At 29.1% G+C, this 22,601-nt stretch overlaps 1 protein-coding gene across 1 annotated transcript in view; it reads right to left on the reverse strand.

Moving 5' to 3' along the window:
* LOC134686640 (uncharacterized) overlaps positions 1-20,748 on the reverse strand; it is a 48,163-nt gene extending 27,415 nt beyond the window's left edge. The window contains exons 1-4 of the mRNA XM_063546315.1: positions 20,644-20,748; positions 18,616-18,706; positions 10,033-10,104; positions 7,415-7,647 (exon numbers count right to left, since the gene is read on the reverse strand). Coding sequence (XP_063402385.1) covers positions 7,415-7,647; positions 10,033-10,104; positions 18,616-18,706; positions 20,644-20,748 — 501 coding nt within the window. The remainder of the gene's footprint in view (positions 1-7,414; positions 7,648-10,032; positions 10,105-18,615; positions 18,707-20,643) is intronic.
* Positions 20,749-22,601: the final 1,853 nt, after the last annotated feature.

The following is a 22,601-nucleotide window of genomic DNA, read 5'->3' on the forward strand; positions in this document are numbered from 1 at the left end:
AACATTTTTTGTCAAAAGCGAAATTAATGAAGATCTGGTATATTGTCTGAATGTAAGTAACTCTAAATGACACTTATGGTGCTTCCGTTGAAAAAACCTAATCAACAATCATCTATCAATTGACAAATATAACGTAATCAGCGTGTAGCTCAGGTCCACACACTTTATTTTTCTGTTTTGATATATGTCTTGTAGTGGCAAAACTATTATAAGGTCTTTCTCTTTTCCATTTTTTGGAAAAACCTATTGTATTGTTCTGATTGGTATTAGGTCAACTGTTGAAAGACCTGTTTTATTTGTTCTGTTTATTATTATGTCATTTCACTTTTCTGAAATAAAAAATGTTATAAAATCAATAAAGCATGGTAAAAGTACTGGCCCAGACTTAATTTGTTATGAAATAATAAAACACAGTAGCCAAGTAATGCTAACTTCATTAGCAAAATGCTTTAATCTAATATTAGATAGTTCAATTTATCCAGATCAGTGGAATAAATCATATATAATACCTATTTTTAAACAGGGAGACTTACTTCATCCAGCTAATTATAGGGGTATTTCCCTGATGAATTGTTTAAGTAAGATATTTAATTCTGTTATAAATAACAGGTTAATAATAATTTTTGAAGATAACATGAATCCAGCACAGTTTGGATTTCGAAAGAATAATAGAACTTCAGATAGTTTGTTTATTTTAAAAACAGTTATTAATAAATATATGAATAATAAAAACCAAAAATTATTTGGATGTTTTGTAGATTTGAAGTAGGCATTTGACTCAGTTTGGAGACTAGGCCTTCTATATCAATTGATCAAGACTGATAATATGAGACCTAAATTATATAAAGTGTTAAAAAATATGTATGAATGCACTGAAGCTTCAGTAAAATATAAAGAAAACATATCTGATTCAGTATTTATAGATAGAGGCTTGAAACAGGGTGACAGCCTCAGCCCAAATCTTTTTTTTTTATTTTCAAAATTCCTTTATTTCCATCAGTTGCTGGTTACATTGTCTTCAACAAGTCCAAGATTCTTGTGAAGAATACATATAAATTTCAATTCTATTATATTGATAAATAAAACATCAATCTAATAAATGTTTCTTAACATTAACTAAAAAATTATCTTCTTTTAACTTCTTTGAATAATACATTCGTTTTGTAAATTCTCTAATGAATAGACAAAAAACATCAAGTCTTTTCATTTTCTGATCAGATACATAGTAGGATTTATAAATTGAAAACCCAATAATAGTTATAAGAAAAATAAAGCCAAAGTAATATTTATCAGATATTTTATAGCCAAAAACAATATCTCTCAATGTGAAATCTTTTTCTATATTTACTTTTTGCAATAAATTAAGAATTTTTCTCCAATAATCGTGTAAAAAAGAACATGTCATAAAGTAATGTTGATAATCTTCTTCAGTAAAGCATTTGTTACATAAATCATTCTCTGTTACCTTCCATCTAAATAATAACTTTTTAGTAGGTAAAATGCTTTGTAAAAGTTTCCATCGATACATTTTCAATTTATTTTCTTCTAAATAGTAAAAAATAAAGTTGTACAATGGTTTCAAATGAAATTCTGTCTGTAATGGTAATACATTTAACCATACATTTATACCAATAGGTTTCACAATTATTTTCTTTACTAATTTGTTATATAATAACTTATTTGACAAAAGAGAAATGTCAATATATTTACCATTTATTGACAAACATTGTCTTTTTACATTGACTATACTTTTTGTTGAATTCTCTGATCTAAGATATTGTAACCAATCTTTTGGAATTGCTTTTTTTAGGAATGTCAACTCCGCTATCCAGTTGGATTTATTTTCAATTTTTTGCAAAATTACGTCTTGTGAAATTTCACCATTTTCATTTAAAATATCATTTACATAAATTAAGTTGCCTTTTATCCAATTTTTGAAAAAAAGACATTTGTTATTAAATTTAATGTATTTATTCCCCCAAATAATTTGTTTTCTGATTTCGTAAAAGGTTTTTGGTATATCTGTCTGTCCTCCTCCTAATTTCATCCAGCTTTTTAATACATTTTTATAAAATATTGGAATATTAGGTAGATATTGATCAACTTTATTATAATCCATATTCATATAAACTGCTAGGCAATTTTTCCCTGAGCATTGTAAATAATTTAAAGGTAGAAGTTGCCATCTGGCCCTATCTGTATTTAAGATTCTACCTATCCATGATGCTTTTAGTGATTCAAAGTGACTTTCAATGTCAATCATATTCAAACCCCCGTTTTCATAACTACCAATCATCGTATTTCTTTTAACTTTATCTGGTTTGTCATTCCAGATAAATTTGAAACATTTTCTTTCTATTTCTTTTTTATATTTTTCTGGACATACGCATGAGCTAGCTAAAAAGGTAAAGAGTGGTATAATCACAGATTTGATGATCAAGATTTTACCTAAAATAGTAAGATTTCGCTTTTTCCAAAGTGTAAAAAATTTATCCATTTTATCTATTTTATTTTCAAAATTTAATTTCTCACATTCTTCATTATTATGTCCAAAATAAATCCCTAAAGCTTTTACAGGTTTATCTGTCCAGTTAATATTTGCTATTTTGTCTTTACTATTTTTGAGTTTTCCTATCCATATCCCTTCTGTTTTATTTTTATTTATAATTAATCCGGAATAAGATCCGAAGATTTCAATTTCATTCAATGCTAGTTCAATATCATTTTTATCATTAAAAAAAATAAAGTAGTGTCATCAGCTAATTGGCTATATAAATGTAATCTATATCAATTGATCAAGACTGATAATATGAGACCTAAATTATATAAAGTGTTAAAAAATATGTATGAATGCACTGAAGCTTCAGTAAAATATAAAGAAAACATATCTGATTCAGTATTTATATATAGAGGCTTGAAACAGGGTGACAGCCTCAGCCCAAATCTTTTTTTTTTATTTTTAAAATTCCTTTATTTCCATCAGTTGCTTGTTACATTGTCTTCAACAAGTCCAAGATTCTTGTGAAGAATACATATAAATTTCAATTCTATTATATTGATAAATAAAACATCAATCTAATAAATGTTTCTTAACATTAACTAAAAAATTATCTTCTTTTAACTTCTTTGAATAATACATTCGTTTTGTAAATTCTCTAATGAATAGACAAAAAACATCAAGTCTTTTCATTTTCTGATCAGATACATAGTAGGATTTATAAATTGAAAACCCAATAATAGTTATAAGAAAGTTAAAGCCAAAGTAATATTTATCAGATATTTTATAGCCAAAAACAATATCTCTCAATGTGAAATCTTTTTCTATATTTACTTTTTGCAATAAATTAAGAATTTTTCTCCAATAATCGTGTAAAAAAGAACATGTCATAAAGTAATGTTGATAATCTTCTTCAGTAAAGCATTTGTTACATAAATCATTCTCTGTTACCTTCCATCTAAATAATAACTTTTTAGTAGGTAAAATGCTTTGTAAAAGTTTCCATCGATACATCTTCAATTTATTTTTGTTCTAAATAGTAAAAAATAAAGTTGTACAATGGTTTCAAATGAAATTCTGTCTGTAATGGTAATACATTTAACCATACATTTATACCAATAGGTTTCACAATTATTTTCTTTACTAATTTGTTATATAATAACTTATTTGACAAAAGAGAAATGTCAATATATTTACCATTTATTGACAAACATTGTCTTTTTACATTGACTATACTTTTTGTTGAATTCTCTGATCTAAGATATTGTAACCAATCTTTTGGAATTGCTTTTTTTAGGAATGTCAACTCCGCTATCCAGTTGGATTTATTTTCAATTTTTTGCAAAATTACGTCTTGTGAAATTTCACCATTTTCATTTAAAATATCATTTACATAAATTAAGTTGCCTTTTATCCAATTTTTGAAAAAAAGACATTTGTTATTAAATTTAATGTATTTATTCCCCCAAATAATTTGTTTTTCTGATTTCGTAAAAGGTTTTTGGTATATCTGTCTGTCCTCCTCCTAATTTCATCCAGCTTTTTAATACATTTTTATAAAATATTGGAATATTAGGTAGATATTGATCAACTTTATTATAATCCATATTCATATAAACTGCTAGGCAATTTTTCCCTGAGCATTGTAAATAATTTAAAGGTAGAAGTTGCCATCTGGCCCTATCTGTATTTAAGATTCTACCTATCCATGATGCTTTTAGTGATTCAAAGTGACTTTCAATGTCAATCATATTCAAACCCCCGTTTTCATAACTACCAATCATCGTATTTCTTTTAACTTTATCTGGTTTGTCATTCCAGATAAATTTGAAACATTTTCTTTCTATTTCTTTTTTATATTTTTCTGGACATACGCATGAGCTAGCTAAAAAGGTAAAGAGTGGTATAATCACAGATTTGATGATCAAGATTTTACCTAAAATAGTAAGATTTCGCTTTTTCCAAAGTGTAAAAAATTTATCCATTTTATCTATTTTATTTTCAAAATTTAATTTCTCACATTTTTCATTATTATGTCCAAAATAAATCCCTAAAGCTTTTACAGGTTTATCTGTCCAGTTAATATTTGCTATTTTGTCTTTACTATTTTTGAGTTTTCCTATCCATATCCCTTCTGTTTTATTTTTATTTATAATTAATCCGGAATAAGATCCGAAGATTTCAATTTCATTCAATGCTAGTTCAATATCATTTTTATCATTAAAAAAAATAAAGTAGTGTCATCAGCTAATTGGCTATATAAATGTAATCTATATCAATTGATCAAGACTGATAATATGAGACCTAAATTATATAAAGTGTTAAAAAATATGTATGAATGCACTGAAGCTTCAGTAAAATATAAAGAAAACATATCTGATTCAGTATTTATAGATAGAGGCTTGAAACAGGGTGACAGCCTCAGCCCAAATCTTTTTAATATTTATATAAATGATCTTCCTGAAATTTTTGATAGTGACTGTAAACCAGTAAATCTCAATAACATGTCATTAAGTTGTCTTATGTTTGCCGATGATTTACTTTTATTGTCTGAAAGTGCAGAGGGTTTACAGAAGTCATTAGAGAAATTAAGTAACTATTGTAAAAAATGGCAGTTGTCAATCAACATAAATAAATCTAAAGTGATAGTATTTCAACAAAAAAACATACCATACACTAAAGCAGAGTTTACTTTGGATGGTTATAGATTAGAAAAAGTATTGAAATATAAATATTTAGGTAATATTATAGAGGCTTCTGGTAAATTCCATACATCACATATGGAACTATAAAAAAAAGGCACAAAAGTTCTATTCAGTTTGTTTAAATATTTGAATAATATAGAAAATATACCTATAAATATACATAAAAAACTGTTTGAATCTTTAATAAAACCTATTTTAATGTATAACTCAGAAATTTGGTATATGGACTACTATGAAAAAATATTAAGATCTCAGAGTAGAGCAATAAATAATCATAAAGATTTTGATTTACTAACATCAATTGATAATAGCTTTATTGAAAAGGTGAATTTAAAATTTTGCAAATTAATTCTAGGTTTAAGTAAAAAAGCAGTAAACATTGCATCAAGGGCAGAGTTAGGACCATATCCAATAGATGTATATGTAACGGTTCAAGCACTAAAATATATGGCAAGAGTATCTAACACAGAAATTAATCCGTTGTTATATGATGCATATTGCACAGCTAAACTGTTGGATGAAACAGGAACCTATTCTTGGTATACCTTTGTAAAAAATATAACTCATGAAAATAATTTAAATATATCTGATATACAAAATATTGACTTTATAAAAGAAAAATATAAAATGAATAAACACATGAAAGAGATTGTGCAAGAAAACTATAAAAAGCTGTTCTTTAAAAAATTAAATTCTTAAACAGAAAATAATAAATTATTTATCTATAGTAAATTCAAAAAGAAATATGAAACTGAGCCTTATTTACTTAAAGAGAATAACTTTGAAATAAGGAAAAAATTCACTAAATTAAGGGTGAGTGACCATATTTTGGAAATTGAAAGGGGTAGATACAAAAATATAAAAAGAGAAGAACGTTTATGTCAACATTGTTGTCTAAATAAAATAGATGATGAAGAGCATTTTTTATTTACATGTACAAAAAATAAAGATTTGAGATTTGAATTTTTGCAAAAAGTTAAAAATATCTATTCCGATATAGATAATATGGATAATTTGGATAAATTGGTTTTATGTCTTTCTTGTCCGTCAATTATGCAGTATGCTGCTTCATTTGTTAAAAAGTCATGGTCACTGAGGAGGGTGGACTCAACAACTGCATAATAGATACATATATGTATATAATGTTTGGTTCTTTTGTTGGTTTTTTCTGTATGATGTATTGTAAAATTACTATGTTGATTTATGTATGCCTTCAACCCATATGGGTACAAATGTGCATTATATTCAATAAACTATTATAATTATGAACATATCAATGATAACTCAAGTCAACACGGAAGTGCTGACCACTGGGCTTGTGATACCCTCGGGGAAATAAATCTCCACCAGCAGTGGCATCGACCCAGTGGTTGCAAATTAACTCATCATAGATAGTAGGATGAACATTTTATAATAACGCCAGACGCGCGTTTCGTCTCAAAAAGACTCATCAGTGACGCTCGAATCAAAATAAAGTACGAAGTTGAAGAGCATTGAGGACCAAAAATTCCTAAAAGTTTTACCAAATACAGCTAAGGTAATCTATTCCTGAGGTAGATAATCCTTAGTTTTTCAAACATTCAAAGTTTTGTTAACAGTTAATTTATAATTATGAACATATCAATGATAACTCAAGTCAACACAGATACAAAACTCATCTTTTTAGCCAAAGACTTTTTTATTGTAAGATTTATCTCCCCAAACACTGTTTTCTTGTGAGTGTGTCTCTCAACAGTTATTTTTAAATTTATTTTGATGTTTTTAATACCTTGAAAAAATCTTCTTGATTATTGATGTTTTTTTTTCGAATTTGTATATATTCTTTTCACAAATAACCTTCGTGTATAGCATTGATTTAGCTGTACAAGGGCAACCATGAAAACAACAATGATTTTTTTCACGTTGGTCTAAATAAAAATTCAAATGAATCTGGCATTCCATTTTAACTTTCCTAAAACAGAGATCTGTAAGTGGTTTTGGGATTTTGCATGGTTGGAAACGAACTGCTTTCGTTATATTAATGACTAAACGTGTCTGACAAGTTTGAATAATGACGCCACCAAATGCAAAATATACGTTTTCAGAGCTTACGGTCATTACAATTAAACGACCAACATTGATATCTTATTTTAAAAAAAATATATATAGTTATACAAATTTACCAACCCAAGTCTTGATTAAAAACATATTTTTCTTTTTTGGATTGACCTACCCCAGTAATATTATTCCAAGCCTTGGTGAAATAAGAACTCTTTATGATCGCCTCCTGCAAGTGTGCAATGTAGTTTCTGTAATATTTTATGGTTGCTAAGGCTGCAGATGGTGTTGAATTAGTTACCGATGGCAATTTGTCAAATCCATTGTCAGGAGGATTCAGGGATATTAAATGTCTAAGCAGTGTAATAATCAGCGTGACATCAAAGGTGCTAGAATCAGGTAAAACACCTAGAAGAAAAATTTTTAAAGTTAAAAATTACCTAACCTAATGAGCCTTCCTTGACCACGGTCATTAACCTACGCTCTAGCATAAAAAGATAAGAGCCCTATACTAACTTCACTGACAATTTTCAATATGGAATAGTTTACTATTACAAAATGGCCTACATTTAAAATATATTTAAGCAATGACTCTTTTTTAGTGTTTATGAAGGAATAACACCAAAAATGTGGTGAACACTGAATAACCCTCGTAATACAAATGTAACATGTGTTACAGATTAAATTCGGAAAAAAATATCTAAAGGGTGTATACCAGAAATTAGAATAAAGCCTTAGATCGTAAATCTATCGGTTGCAGGTAACAAGTCAAACCTTATATTAGTTCTTGACTGTCGGAATACTAATTCACATGTATATCAGTTGTAATCTGAAGTCAGCTTATTATCATATAATGGTACAACAGGTAGACAGAACATATTAATTAAGTGTAACTGGAACACGGTTCAAGTTATAACTTTTTGAAAATAGTACGGATTCCTCCGAAGATATCATTTAAATAACACAAGAGAAAATTGACAAGATTATAAAATGCACATACCGATCACCGTTTTTGGTGGGGTTCGTTTGCTCAGTCTTTAGTTTTCTATGTTGTAGTTTGTATACTATTGTTTTTTCTACTTTATTTAGCTTTAGGTATTGGTCAATGAACATCTACATCGGATGAATTGGGTTAAAATGTAAGTTTAATGACTTGGTATGCATATGACTGTGTTCTAGATAGAACATATCATAGGAGGCACCGGTCTGGGTAGCTGCGGCGTAGCTCTAATATTTTGACAATATCAAAATGACAAACAATTCTAATACCAACCTTTTTGTGGAAACAGAAGGTTCCACTGGGATTGATTGATGATCTTATCTTTTTTCAGTAAATCCAATTTTTTTAACTCTTTACTAATAGATTTCTGTAAGGTTTGTGGAGCAAATTCACTGTCAAAAAAAACTCTTGCTGCACGTTGAGAGATCCCGAACAGCAACAAACTCATCCTCACATAGTTTTCCTCTTCTTCTGTAATTGTTGTCATTTTGTATGTGTCAGTTCCTAAACTAGGACAAACTTTACTTATTTCATAATTGACTCCTTGTTACCTGTCAAAAAAGTAAAACAATCAATCAGTTTAAGATATCAAATCGTGTCAAAAAAAGACAAGACTTCAAATACACGAATATAAATACATGTTTGTGGACTACAACAGACTAAAACAAAATCAGAAAAAAAACATTTCTGTTTATAAACAATTAGAATTCAAGTATGAACATGTACTGAGAAAATTTATCCGGGAACAAAATTGTACAGGTTGATTCGACTCTTAACATTTCAAGTTCCACAATATTACAAGCTCTTAGTTATCAAATCTTGTAAACAAATTTAACAATGACTACAAAAGATCATCCATCAACACTAAGTCGTTTATAGGATACAAGAAAAGATGTCGATATGAAAGAATCCACCTATATCTTTCAGGTTCCTGACAAGTATATTTCAAAATTATCAAAATAAGGATTTGTGTGGTCTTTATTGAATATATTAATGCACACAAAACTAATGATTAAGTTTTGTTGGTTCAAGGGCTATTTATTTGACAAGCACTCTAATTACACCCCTAAACAGAAGTTTGGAAAGCCAACTGTATGTCTAGGATATAAAAACAAGAAGAGCCTCAACATGGCAGGCATTTTTTTCTATATTGCATGCACATATGTTTATCACAGGTATTGGTAATTTTAAGATATTACAAGACATTAACAAATATATAAGATGCATGGACGCGCAAATGGGCACAAAGAGATTGATGTTAGTTTGGCTTTTGGTTTGTGCATTAACTATTGTTAAACAATATCGAAATGTAAGATCAATTATTACGATTTACCGAAAATCTGCATACAGTACATTTGTCGATCAGTCAGTTCGAGTCCAGAGTATATCAACAATCCGTAGGACTAATTAGAACAATTTATTCGACTGACAGGTCAGATCGTCGGTGTCTGACGAATTGGTCAGTCTGATATATGGGCCTTTACCAAGTCAAGCTGACTTCTAATACATTACGGAATTGTAGTTTCGTTCATTGAATTAAAATGGCACCGCGGAAAAGTACGAATCGTTTAGTACAGAAGCTCAAGATTATTTTTTTAATGTTTTAATGCAATTTGTTTAACCAAACATAAAGTATGTTTGTGCTAAAATTCTCTATTTTGAGCACATGCAATTATGTACACTTCAACATTCGACTCTACTTTCTAAATACAATAAAACAAACTCAATTTTGGATACTGAATACTGAATGGCGCAATGACTACCTCAACTTTTATTCTTTAAAACAATATTACCTGCCATAAAGTCCATCAAAACAATTGGCCTGACAGATTGTTGAATAATGTCATGTTCTATAACGAAATGATCTATAAAAAAAATACAACACATGTAAATACTGTACTATAAAAAAAAAAATACAAATAATTTTGTAAAAAAAGTAAACTCTACCTTTTGTGGTGACAACCACATCCTCGATAACTAAAAACCCGTGCAATTAGTTTTTATACTGACCAAAAAACCTATATAAAATTCTTATTATGAAATTATTTCAATTTCATTCCGCATACCGCACAAAAATCCATTATTATGCATCACAATGTTCACTACTCAAAATTTTACATTTTTTTAAAAGTGAAGTGAAATATGCAGATAGAACTAAATAATTGAAATCTTATTAAAGGATTGCGATTGTAGTAAATTTATAGACATTTATTCTAATAAACCAGATAAGTGCGAACAAAGGTTCTTATTGCGATTGCTAAAACTCTAAAAAAAAGTGTCAACATAAAAAAATATTACTCATCATATTTTATTAAAAACAACCCATCCCAATTTCAAGAAAAAAGATCAAATAAACGTAAATGATTTCAATCAAATGAAGACATAATAACAGTTCGTTCAAATCTTAAAAGTACACAATTTTAAGTATATTTACGATGATATTATTCAAATATGTAGGTCGTCCTAAAGCACAAAATTAATAATGAATTAGATATGCAATGACAGTTTATGATTTCTATTACTTTGAAGAACTTTTTGCATTCTTATTGAAAGCAAACAAAATTTCAAATATCTTTATCCGTATATTATGATAATATATACCTGACGATATCAGGATATTGGTATTGAGTCAAATCTTAACCGGACTTGTCAAATCTTAACCGGAATTTGTGACACAATTAGAATTCTAAAATTTATAATGTCGAAATATTTAGGCTTGAAATAAATATATTTTTGGATAAGTTAATGCAAGCACACGATGTGTTTAGTGTCTTATACGATTACAGTTTTGTAATGTTTAACAACCATATTATATCAGTGTGTAAACACATTAATTTGAATTAAATTGAGCTTTGAAAGTCAAGTAGTTCGAGCATTTTTCTGAGTAAGTGTTAAAAAATTTCAACCAAATATTCTTTACTGTGGTTAGCATTCATTAGTCGTCAGTATCTATAGATTAACAACTTGTGGTTATATTGATAATTTAGAATCTTCCTTGAAGGTGGCGCACAAATTCACAGCTAAATAATTCGATTGATGTGTCATTTGTATACAAGAGTTATATTCCTTTGAACAATGAGTCTATTTTCAATTTCATAAACTCAATATGTTTTTGTGCACTTGAACAGGGTTATAATTTATCTTATACATGTAGTTTATTTTATTGAATTTAAAATCGTTACAAAATCTGTATTGTACTAGATACTCGTATTTTTCATTAGTTTATCAAGACATTTATGTATATCTATAATTTTTTTTTTTTTTTTTAAAGTTTAAAATTAATTTATACCAATATAAAGAATTAATTTATACCAATATAAAGAATTATTTTGTTATCTTATAAATATGTTTTTGTTATCTGTAAGTTTTCACACCGTGTTTATACGTCAAAAATAAGCAAGGTCACAGGCACAGGCACTCGTTTCAGAATAAAAATTTCCTACATTATACCTTAGTATACCATTAAGGTATATAGGGGGAAACATTCTGAAACAAGTGACTATGTCACAGAAAAAGCATCTTCCAAGTATTCATGAAATTGTTCTCTATTAAAGCCATATCCTTGAAATTATTTTAAAAAAAACCTCTTTGTTTCTACTTTTTATTTGAGGTACAATATGCCGGTGAAAACATTAATTGTGCTGTCAAGAATACACTGTTTCAAGTTGTGGTATGCACAAAAAAATGTCTAACAGCATTCGTCCTTCTACTCGTAAAGACATTTGTTTCTAAGATCGATTTGGTGTACAACATTATGCCAGAACTCAAATCAAGCAGATAGCTGATGTAACTTATCTGCTTTACTCGATCCCTTAAGACAAATACATAAAAGAAGTGTGATAACGCCTAACACAAACACACATACGCACAAACACAAAACAGTACACCATAGCCACCACTTTATTCCAGAAGCTTCCAACTGATGCCAATTGCTAGAGTGTAAAATTGTAATTGGGACCTACCCAAGACAATAAGAACTTTTCTGAAAAATACTATAAATGAAAACAGAACTATAACATCTTCCAATAATGATTGAATGTTAGGAAAATTGACCAGAGTTATCTTACTTTAATCACAGAGAGGGGAAAGCAAACAATTTTTATTTTAAGCCTAATTAACATTAAAACAATTTTCGAATAACAAATAAAGTTACCTTATTGAAATATAAAGACTTAGTTAGCTAAATCTTTTAATTTTATTAGATATTATGAATTTTTATGACAATAGAGAAACATGCTATAATAATCTATATTTTATGAAGAAAATAATTATAAAATTCGAAACAAAATTAGGACCTTATCTCTTATATCCATCATATTTTATTATGAAAGCAACCCATCCTGGTGTGCAAAAAGTACTAAAATCTATTGACGGTTCATGAATTTGAATAAAAAGATGAAATATAGGAATTCTAAAACAATTGGAAAATAACATTTCTAATGTCTTTTCTCTGATATTATCTTATATTTTATGTAAATAATCCTTCCTGATACACAAAAGATACCAATATCAAATGCTGGTTCCTGATTTCAATTAAAATGAATAAATACATCACTCTTTGTCCTTTTATTATCTGTATTTAAAATAAAACATTACTCATCCAGAGGCACTAAAATGGCAGATTACTAATTACGGTGCATGATTTTCAATAAAAAGAAAATATATGGACATCGTTTATCAATACAGAAACTTTCAAGTATCTTTTTTCTATTATTTGAAGCTCGTTTTGGTGAAAAGTTGTGAACAAAAAACAGTATAAAGTAAAATAACTAATTACAGTTGCTCAGGAAGGGTTATTAATCTTAATTTATCTGAATTATTAATTTTAAGTCATTTTTGATAAAAAAAAAAAAAAAATAATAAAGTATATACTAATGGTCTAACATCAAAAGGAATTTGACGGATTTGATATTGAAAAGCGCATGGTATAAACAGTTTTCATTCGAACATAGAACGAGAATAAACTTCCTTACGCGTCTTTACACATCGGAAGACTAATGTTTTACCAAAATAACCTAATTTGTTTCCTGAAAGTTTTTCCATTACTCTTTCTTATAAATATGGTTGATCATTATCTGCCGATATTGGCAATGTTTTCTAGCAAATAAAAACAAAATTATCCCTATTTGCAGATGGTGTTTTTTTTAGGGCAATTGCATTTTGATCTATATCATATTAGTTGCAGTTTGAAATGATGAAACAATTCCCTCGACCCAAAAACGTTAAATCTACTCTATTTTTGACATACAAATTTTTTAAACTTCAGAAAATATTTAGATTATATTGCACTTTTATGATTTTTGGAATTTTTTTTTAAGACAAGCAATTTTCGGTAAATGAAGCGCAATCGACATTTAAGCTTGCATTTGATATTGAATTATGGTAATTTTTATTATAAGGTTTTGATAGTTTAAAGAAAAAGAAATCAATACAAGCACCAGAAAATGGCATTATGTTTAATTCTGGCAAAATTTAGGAAAGTTCAATTTTAATCTTTGACATTGATTTGACGAAAATTGCACCAAACGAATTATGGACGACCGGGCAAAACAAAAAGTACAGGTATTAAGCTATCGAATGATATATAATAAAGCCGTATGTTAGGTGAGAGCATTTAAGTCGTTAACTAGGCGTCTTTTTGAAAAATGTCACTCGCCTATAGTTGATGCATGTAGATTTGAATGCCTTCCTGTTTTTCTTGGTTTATTACTATTAATTGGAATTCATGTAGAGTGTATTATTTACATGGTAACAGAAAATTTATCGCAGTTAGGTTTATGAGATTCATAAACTAATACATGTAAGACATAATTTTATGTTGAGACTTTGAGACAGAAAATGTAGATGTAAAAGAGAATGACAATATTATTTTACTTATAATGTTGTACAGTGCTATGTACTTCATAAACATGTCAGAGTTATCTTTCTTTGCACTAGTATTGATAGTATTTTATAATTGTGTTTTGTATTATCTGTATATGAGACTACTGTTATTTTTGTCCTAAGACCTGTAATAAAGAATCCTTACAATAGTTACAACCGAGTGTTATTATAATGATTCCTATTTCCACCCGGTTTCATACACAAGTTCAATAAAAGCAAAGTAATTGAACATTTTTCGATATTAAAAAGGTTGTTTTAATAATATTCTCATTTTTCATAATTTTTCTTAAGTACAACAATTTAAGTTCATTTTATGTCTCATATATCCCAGTGTACCTTAAAATTAAGGATACTACTGATACAAGAAGAACTGCTTCGTACCTTGATCTTTTCCTCCATATTGACACAGATGGACGACTCCACACTAAAATCTATGACAAACGGGATAGATTTCAACTTTCAAATGATAAATTTCCTATTTCTCTGTAGTAACATACCCTCTGCTCAGTCGTATGGTGTGTACAAATCTCAATTGATATGTTATGCTCATGCATGTTCATACTATACTGATTTCTTTAACAGGAGTGTGCTCCTTGCGCCGAAACTGCTCCAACAGAGTTATGAGGAGGAAACATTTAAAATGACTCTCCGTAAATGTTTTGGACTTCATCACGAATTGGTTGATCTATACGGTGTGCCTGTGTCTAAACTAACTAATGACATTTTTACCACGTCTTAGATTGTGGTTTACGATCTATGTCGTCTGTCTGATAGGTACCGGAAGTGAACTATTCCCGAATAAGACTGTAATACCGAGAGAAATTTACATTGCTGTACGACATGTCTCGGTATTTTGTACATCCAACATTCATGTATCTATTTTTAATGTTTTTGTTATGGTTTCTGTTGAATAATGTGTTATGTCTTATTGTTAGCTGTCAAAATAATTATTGAATTGCCTTTCAATATCATCATTGTAAATTCTGAATATAACTTTTATACTGAATGTGAATTTACTTAGCTGTACCGTGTACGGCATGTTTCGGTGTTTGCACATCCAACATTCATGGATTTATTTTTGAGTATCTTTTATGGTTTCGGTTGGATAATCTGTTATGTCTGATCGTTTGTAGTCCAAATAATTATATGGAATATGTTCGTTGTTGTTTTGTTGTTTGCATGTTGTGTCAACAATTATATTATTTGTGTATGAATGATCTTGCGTGTGTTTATGTTGTATTTATGTCACGTAGTGTTTTAGCGATTTTTTTTAACATTGTCGTCAAGCGGGAGGTTTGGTATGCCATTAAACAAGGTTCAACCCACCATTTTTGACTTTGTTACCTTGTTTTCCTCTAATATATGTTTCGCTTGGGTTTGGTTCTTTCTCAATCGATTTTTTACTTTTGAACACCAGTTTACTACTGTTACCTATATTATTCATATTCAATGATAATAAAATATTCAAGCTTATTATAATTCTATTCAATCCTTTATTTTGAAAATATATTGTTGTATTGAATACAAGTACATCCTAAGGAAAGATGCAAACTTATAATAATATGATCATTATGTACTGTAGTTCATAAATTGTGCATGGGCTTAATATTTACAAATTTCCTCCCACATTTGTTGGAATATTTCCAATGCTTTTATCATACTATTTCTCATGCAAACATGTCATATGAAGCCAGGAGTATGGAAATGATCATTCAGTAAATTGTCAAATAAGCTGTTAGAAAGTAGGCATTTTTAACTCTTTAAATGTAATAATAATTTTTAAAAAGATAGTATTTTAGGACGAAATTTTTCATATCGTTTACCCTACATAACTTTCAGAAATCATTTTTAGTAGAATTATTCAAACTGAACTGCTCTCATATAATTTTATCAATTGTCATTAAACATTAACAATGTTTGTGGCAATACAAATTTATACAAACAATATACAACAAAATAAAAAACAAAATAATATACCAAATTTAATCCAATAGACACAAACCAATAAGTGATGAATTTATTACAATATTCAATATCAATGTTACAATAAGATCTCTGTCTAGCATATTAACCTGACGATATCAGGATATTGGTATTTAGTCAAGTCTTAACTCGAATTTGTGAAACAATTAGAATTCCAAAATTTATAAAATGTAAACAATATGTCGAAATGTTTAGGCTTTAAATACATATCTATTTGTGTAAGTTAATGCAAGCAAACGAGTTGTACAGTGTCTTATACTGTTACAGGTTTATAATGTTTAACAACAATTTTATATCAATGTATACACGTTTATTATGAGCTATGAAAGTCAAGTAGTTCGAGCATTTTACTGAGTAAGTTTAAAAAAAATTCAAACTTATATTCTTTACTGTGGGTTAGCATTCATTAGTCGTCACTATCACTATTAAAAACTTGTGGTTATATTTATAATGTATAATCTTCCTTGAAGGTGGAGCACAAATGCGCAGTTAATTAATTCGATTGATGTGTCATTTCCATTCCTTTGAACAATGTTCAATTTCAAAAAGTCAATGTGTTGATTGTCTACTTTGAACAGGGTTATGATTTAATCTTTAACATAAAGTTTTTGTTAAAGAATTTAAAATCGTTACAAAATCTGTAAATGTACTAGATATTAGTATTTTTCATTGGTTTATAAAAGACATTAATCTATATTTATAACTTCATTTATTTGTTTTGAAATGTCTAGAATTAATATATACCAACATAAAGAATTATTTTGTTATCGTATAATTCTATTTTTGTTACATTTAAAATATCCAACCGTGCAAGAACGGCATAGATGTGCAAGGTCAAATCTACACTCATAATCAATACGTTTCTTAATGCGAAATTTCTGAAATCCCAAATCAAAGGCACTTGTCTCAGAATAAAATAATCCTATATAAATTAATATAAAATTAAAGGTATATGGGAATTTTTTTCTGAAACAAGTGCCTGTGTCGCAGAAAGAGCATTGTCTTCCAAGTAACCATGAAATTGCTCTCTTTTAAAGCCGTATTCTGGAAATTATATATAAAAAAAAGTTTTCTTTTTACTTTTAATTCGAGGTATAATATGCCGGTGAATAAAATATGTTTAATTCTGCTGCCAAGAACACACTGTTTCAAGTTGTGGTATATATCATATAATCGCCAACAGCATTCATCCTGATACTTGTAAAGGCATTTGTTCTTTGATATGGTGCAAACAATTACGTCAGAACTCAAATGAAACAGACATGCTTTTTTTTATTTATCTGCATTACTCGATCAATAAAGACAAATACACGAAAGAAGTGTATTACCGCCTAACACAAACACAAAAACAGAACACCATAGTCACCACTTTATCCAAGAAACTTCTAACTTACGCCGAATACTATGGTGAAAAATTATAATTGGAACCTAGGCAAAACATTTTAACTTTTCTGAAAAAGACTATAAATGAAAACAGAAATATATTATCTCCCCATAATGATAGAATGTTATGAAAATTAACCAGAGTTATCTTACATTAATCACAGAGAGGGGTTAGCAAGCAATTTTTAATTTAAGCCTGATTAATGTTAAAACAATTTTCCACTAAAAACTAATGTTACTCTATTCAAATATAAGGATTTTGTTAGCTAAATATACTACTTTCATTAGATATTATGATTTTTTTATGACAATAGATAAATATAATAGTCATTTATTTTATTTTTTCGTTCTGATTTAAAATGACTTACACCATGTAAATCAAGGGATTTTGAAAGTTCAAAGGCCTCTTTCAATAATGGGTTTAAAGTATCAATATTTAGTCTAGCAAAGTCTTAAACAGATTAGGTTGTAATAAAATTTTCAACTGGAAGTCTACCTAGTTCCAATCTCGCGCCTATATTTGATGAGGTTTTCTTGGTACCAAGAAGGCATTTACGAAATGATAGATGGATTTTTTTATAAAGTGTGTTATTAATAAAGTTGAGATGGTCAACAAACATGAGAAAACAAGCTTCGTCCGTCTTTCTTTAACTTTTACAAAAATCTTCTCCTTTGAAACTACTTGGGAAAATTTATCATTGAACTACCTTGTGTATCGTTTTACCACCACTACCAGTCTGTTAATTCTTACACAATTGCTGGTCAAATGCTTTTATTATCATCTAATATTTTCCTTCATTCTAATACATTGATTGAACAACAGTTCTGGTTATTGCTTCGTGTTTTGAGGACCAAATGATTGTTAAATTTGTCTTCTCATCTCTTATTTAATTAAGTCAGAATAGACTGCTAGTTCTAAAGCGTTGGTCCTTATCTCTTTTTTAAAGGTCCATGTGTTTGTCTCATTTAAAGGTCCATGTGTTTGTCTCATTTAAAGGTCCATCTGTTTGTCTCATTTAAAGTTTGTTATCATTTTTTTCCTCAAACGTACAAATACAATAGTTATCATAAAGTTTGCGTTACCGTCTATTATATTCTAGCGTTTAAATACAAGCATAAGTTCTTACCTCTTCTGTTCCATGGTACTGTTGACTGTTCTAAGACTTTTGTTCTCAACTCTTTACATTCATCAAGCATGCCACCTAGTCTTTCAACAGCCTGTAAATACCAAGCATATATGTTATACATTATTCAATGCATACCAACTATTTAATTCAAACTTCTGAATACCAGATAGGGCACACAGTATGTTAGCTGTGTACACAGGTTTTTTTTGGTTTTTTTTATATACTGTGATTTTTGCTCAGTCAAATTGCACCGATCGTATATTCATATATGATAGGCAGTCAATGATTGTATATCGGTACATAAAACAGGTTCAGGGACTTTTTTCCGGCGTCCGTTTCAATTAAACAATGATGTTGTAAGAGTTATAGTATGAAAAGAACTACCATATTTTGTCTCGAAATATACGTTTTATATGTATTCTGCTTAAATAAATCATTTAAATGCAACAGTAGTATACCACTTTTCGAAATTCATAAATCGATTGACAAAAAACAAATCCGGGTTACAAACTAAAATTAAGGGAAACACGTCATTTAAAATGGAGAACAACGACACAACAGAAACACTAAAATGCAACACACACAGAAACGAACTATGAAATAAAACAGGATAGAAATGCTCGACATAACCTCGCATTCTCAATCTTTCCTTTCTGTACAAATAAGACATTTTAAAATGAAGTTATACTATTTTTTGCTATCAAAAATATGTTTTTAGAAACAAAACTACACTGGATCTGTATTTCCGTGAGATTGTAAAACAATTGCATTTCAGGGCAAATTCTTTCTTCTGGATCCAAGTTATCAATTGAAGGGAAAAACTTTCATGAGTAGTTGTAAAACAGTTTTCTACATCACTACTTTTTGTAGATCTTGTATTGCTGATCATTGTTGTTGATTCAAGCTTCTGCCCATTTAGGATCGTTTTTCAGATGAATAGTCAATAATTTAAACATTTGTCAAAAATTATCATTTAAGTTCCAGTTCTTAATACATGCGCCATATACATAAAGCCTTATATTTTGCTAAACATACTCAAAGTAGCTACTTTTCCCAATCCAAATACAGACACTTCAACATTTGTGTACCTTGTATTTCAACCGATCTTCTATTATCCATTTGCAACCTTATAATTTAGGCTTCTCTTTGGAAAAATAATATAATTGATATTTCCACCTATGATTCTAAATATTTAAATTATACCAAATTCATCACAAGATTATCTAGTTTATCTCAATGAGTATATCAAATATAGCTTTAAGAAAATATTCATAAAAATATGATATCAGATGAATAGAGGAATTTGAAATTGTTAAACATTTCATCAAATAAAACGTGTGGCTTTGTACTCACCTTTCCGCCTTATCGTGAAACCTTAAACTAAAAGGTTTAAAGAAACGACATCATATTAAGAAAATATTTACACCACATATCAATAATTTGGTGTCACCGGTCACACAGGGTTGATTTCATAATAGTATATATTGTATATATGTAGACAACAAATTCTGTTTATTGAATTTTGATATTGAATAGGTAAATAATACCAACATATCTTTGTTTTGTGTTTATTGAGCTGAGGACATTGAGGTAGAACTATATTGTATTTTATTAACATACGTCACAGTCTTTGATAAATATAACATAATGCAACAAAATCATTTAAAATTGTAGGTCTTGTATAATATATGCAACCTTGCAAGCGAAACCACGACCTTGTTCTGGGTCGGAAAAACATGGGGCATACATTTCAAGCATATTACAATTAAAGATCCACATACATGAACATCAATAATTGTATCAAAAACAAATTAATAATGTCTAGAAATATGTTAACATGTTTCACTCCACACATAAATACAATGAAAAGGAAAAACAAAATGGATAAGTTATCAACTTTTGTTTAGATATGATTTTAAAAACTTCGACAGCATAAAAGTGTGCTGATATTTCAATTGTTAAATTGTAGACTTGGAACCTTTCGATGATGTTTTTTTGAGAGAAAAAAACGAAAATTCTTTGACAAACCCCTGCTTCATCAACTTTTTTCTCACACACTAATGAAAATTTATAAGTCTGAGTAGCAGCTGCAAACTCTTGAATATTGAATAAGTTTGGAAATGTATATCCCATATGCACTTGAAGACCTTACTTTGATCTATAATAATTTCATTTTATAAATTGTCATGGAGAGTTGTCTCATTGGCACTCATACCACATCTTCACATCTTCTTATATCTACGTGAGTGTGCGGATTTATAATTAAAACATAAATAAAGGCAACAGTAGTATACCGCTGTTCAAAACTCATAAATCCATGGAAAAAAAACAAAATCGGGGTAACAAACTAAAACCGAGGGCAACGCATTAAATATAAGAGGAGAACAACGACACAACACTAAAATGTAACACACACAGACACGGACCAAACATCAGACAAAATCCCACGAGAATAACAAATATAACATCAAAACCAAATACATGAATTTGGGATAGACAAGTACCTTGACACGTCTTATCGCAATAGAAATTACACTCAAAAATAAGAGAAAACAAACGACGCAACGTTAAAATGTAACACACACAGAAACGAACAATAATATAACAATGGCCATATTCCTGACTTAGTACAGGACATTTTTAAAGGAAAAAATGGTGGATTTAACCTGGTTTTGTGGCATGCCAAACCTCGTTGTCTCGTTTATGCACTTTTCTGGTACTGAATTGACCAAACAACATGATAACATACATTCTCGCTACATTGAAGACCCATTGGTGGCCTTCGGCTGTTGTCTGCTCTATGGTCGGGTTGTTGTCGCTTTGACACATTCCCCATTTCCTTTCTCAATTTTATGATTACTATTATTTAGTCATCAGCAAACTATTGGCCTATAATTTGAATGACTACTTTTTAGATAATTTTATAGTGTTATAAGCGCCTTCTACAGTTTTGTTTTTAACTAGCCTTCAAAATATATAACAACATGTGAAACCCCTATAGACTTTTGAAAAACAGAGAAAAACAATAAAATTCGATTTTGAATGTGTATTTATACTGTATGCATATGTATCTTTACCAAGAGGTCAGGAAACGCAACACAACCTATCATTTTATATACCAATTAGATGTAATTTGAATGTCTTAAAGGTTTGTGATACTTGGAAATATTTGAAAATATAAGGGCTCACATTTTTCTATTTTCATTTCATTCAAATTCAACAAGTCTCGAAGTGAAGAGTTAAAATTGAACAAAACGCCTGTCTTGGTAATATAATGCTAAAAAACTTAGATACATATAGAATGCTAGCTTGATATCTTAGGATGAGCTTTCTGAACAACAAAGTGTACATATATCAATAAGCAATGGCCGTATTCGGTCTTGATATTGCAAACTATATGCCCTTTTCATAATTCAGAAAAGCTTGTACCTGGAAATCTATTGTATATCAATATATCAATATACAAAAATATTGTTTGTTGTAATATCTTCGCTAACCAAGGGTTACGATCAATTCCCCTCCTCTTGACACTCAGCGGATTAAGATAGAATTTCGGATCTACGATGTAATGATTTCCATTGGTCTCAATTGTAACTGGCTGCATCATATTACAAAGCGCCTTTGTTGTAATCACGTGTAAATGTAGAAAATGAATAACCCACAGCATATGACGATATGTAGTGACGATCTCAAAGTTCTATATCAACATGATCAACTAACTGAAAGTTCTTGGCATGTTTTTCGAGAAAATGTTGGAATTTCAACGCTTAATTTGGTTCCTGCTTTGCAAAATTTGTAAAGACTGGACAAAACAATTTTACACATCCAAACTCAAGAGTTCAAATGCTGCCATTGATCAAGAATGATGTAGTCGGAATGGGCGTGTATTTTATATACCAGCAGATGGTACAGCATCATTAAAGTCACAAATGTTGTCCTAATCTGCAAGGATGGCGAGGAGGGATCTGGATTGTAAACATTGGCTA

Source organism: Mytilus trossulus, chromosome 10 (genome assembly GCF_036588685.1).
Source record: "Mytilus trossulus isolate FHL-02 chromosome 10, PNRI_Mtr1.1.1.hap1, whole genome shotgun sequence".
NCBI classification, from domain to species: Eukaryota; Metazoa; Mollusca; class Bivalvia; order Mytilida; family Mytilidae; genus Mytilus; species Mytilus trossulus.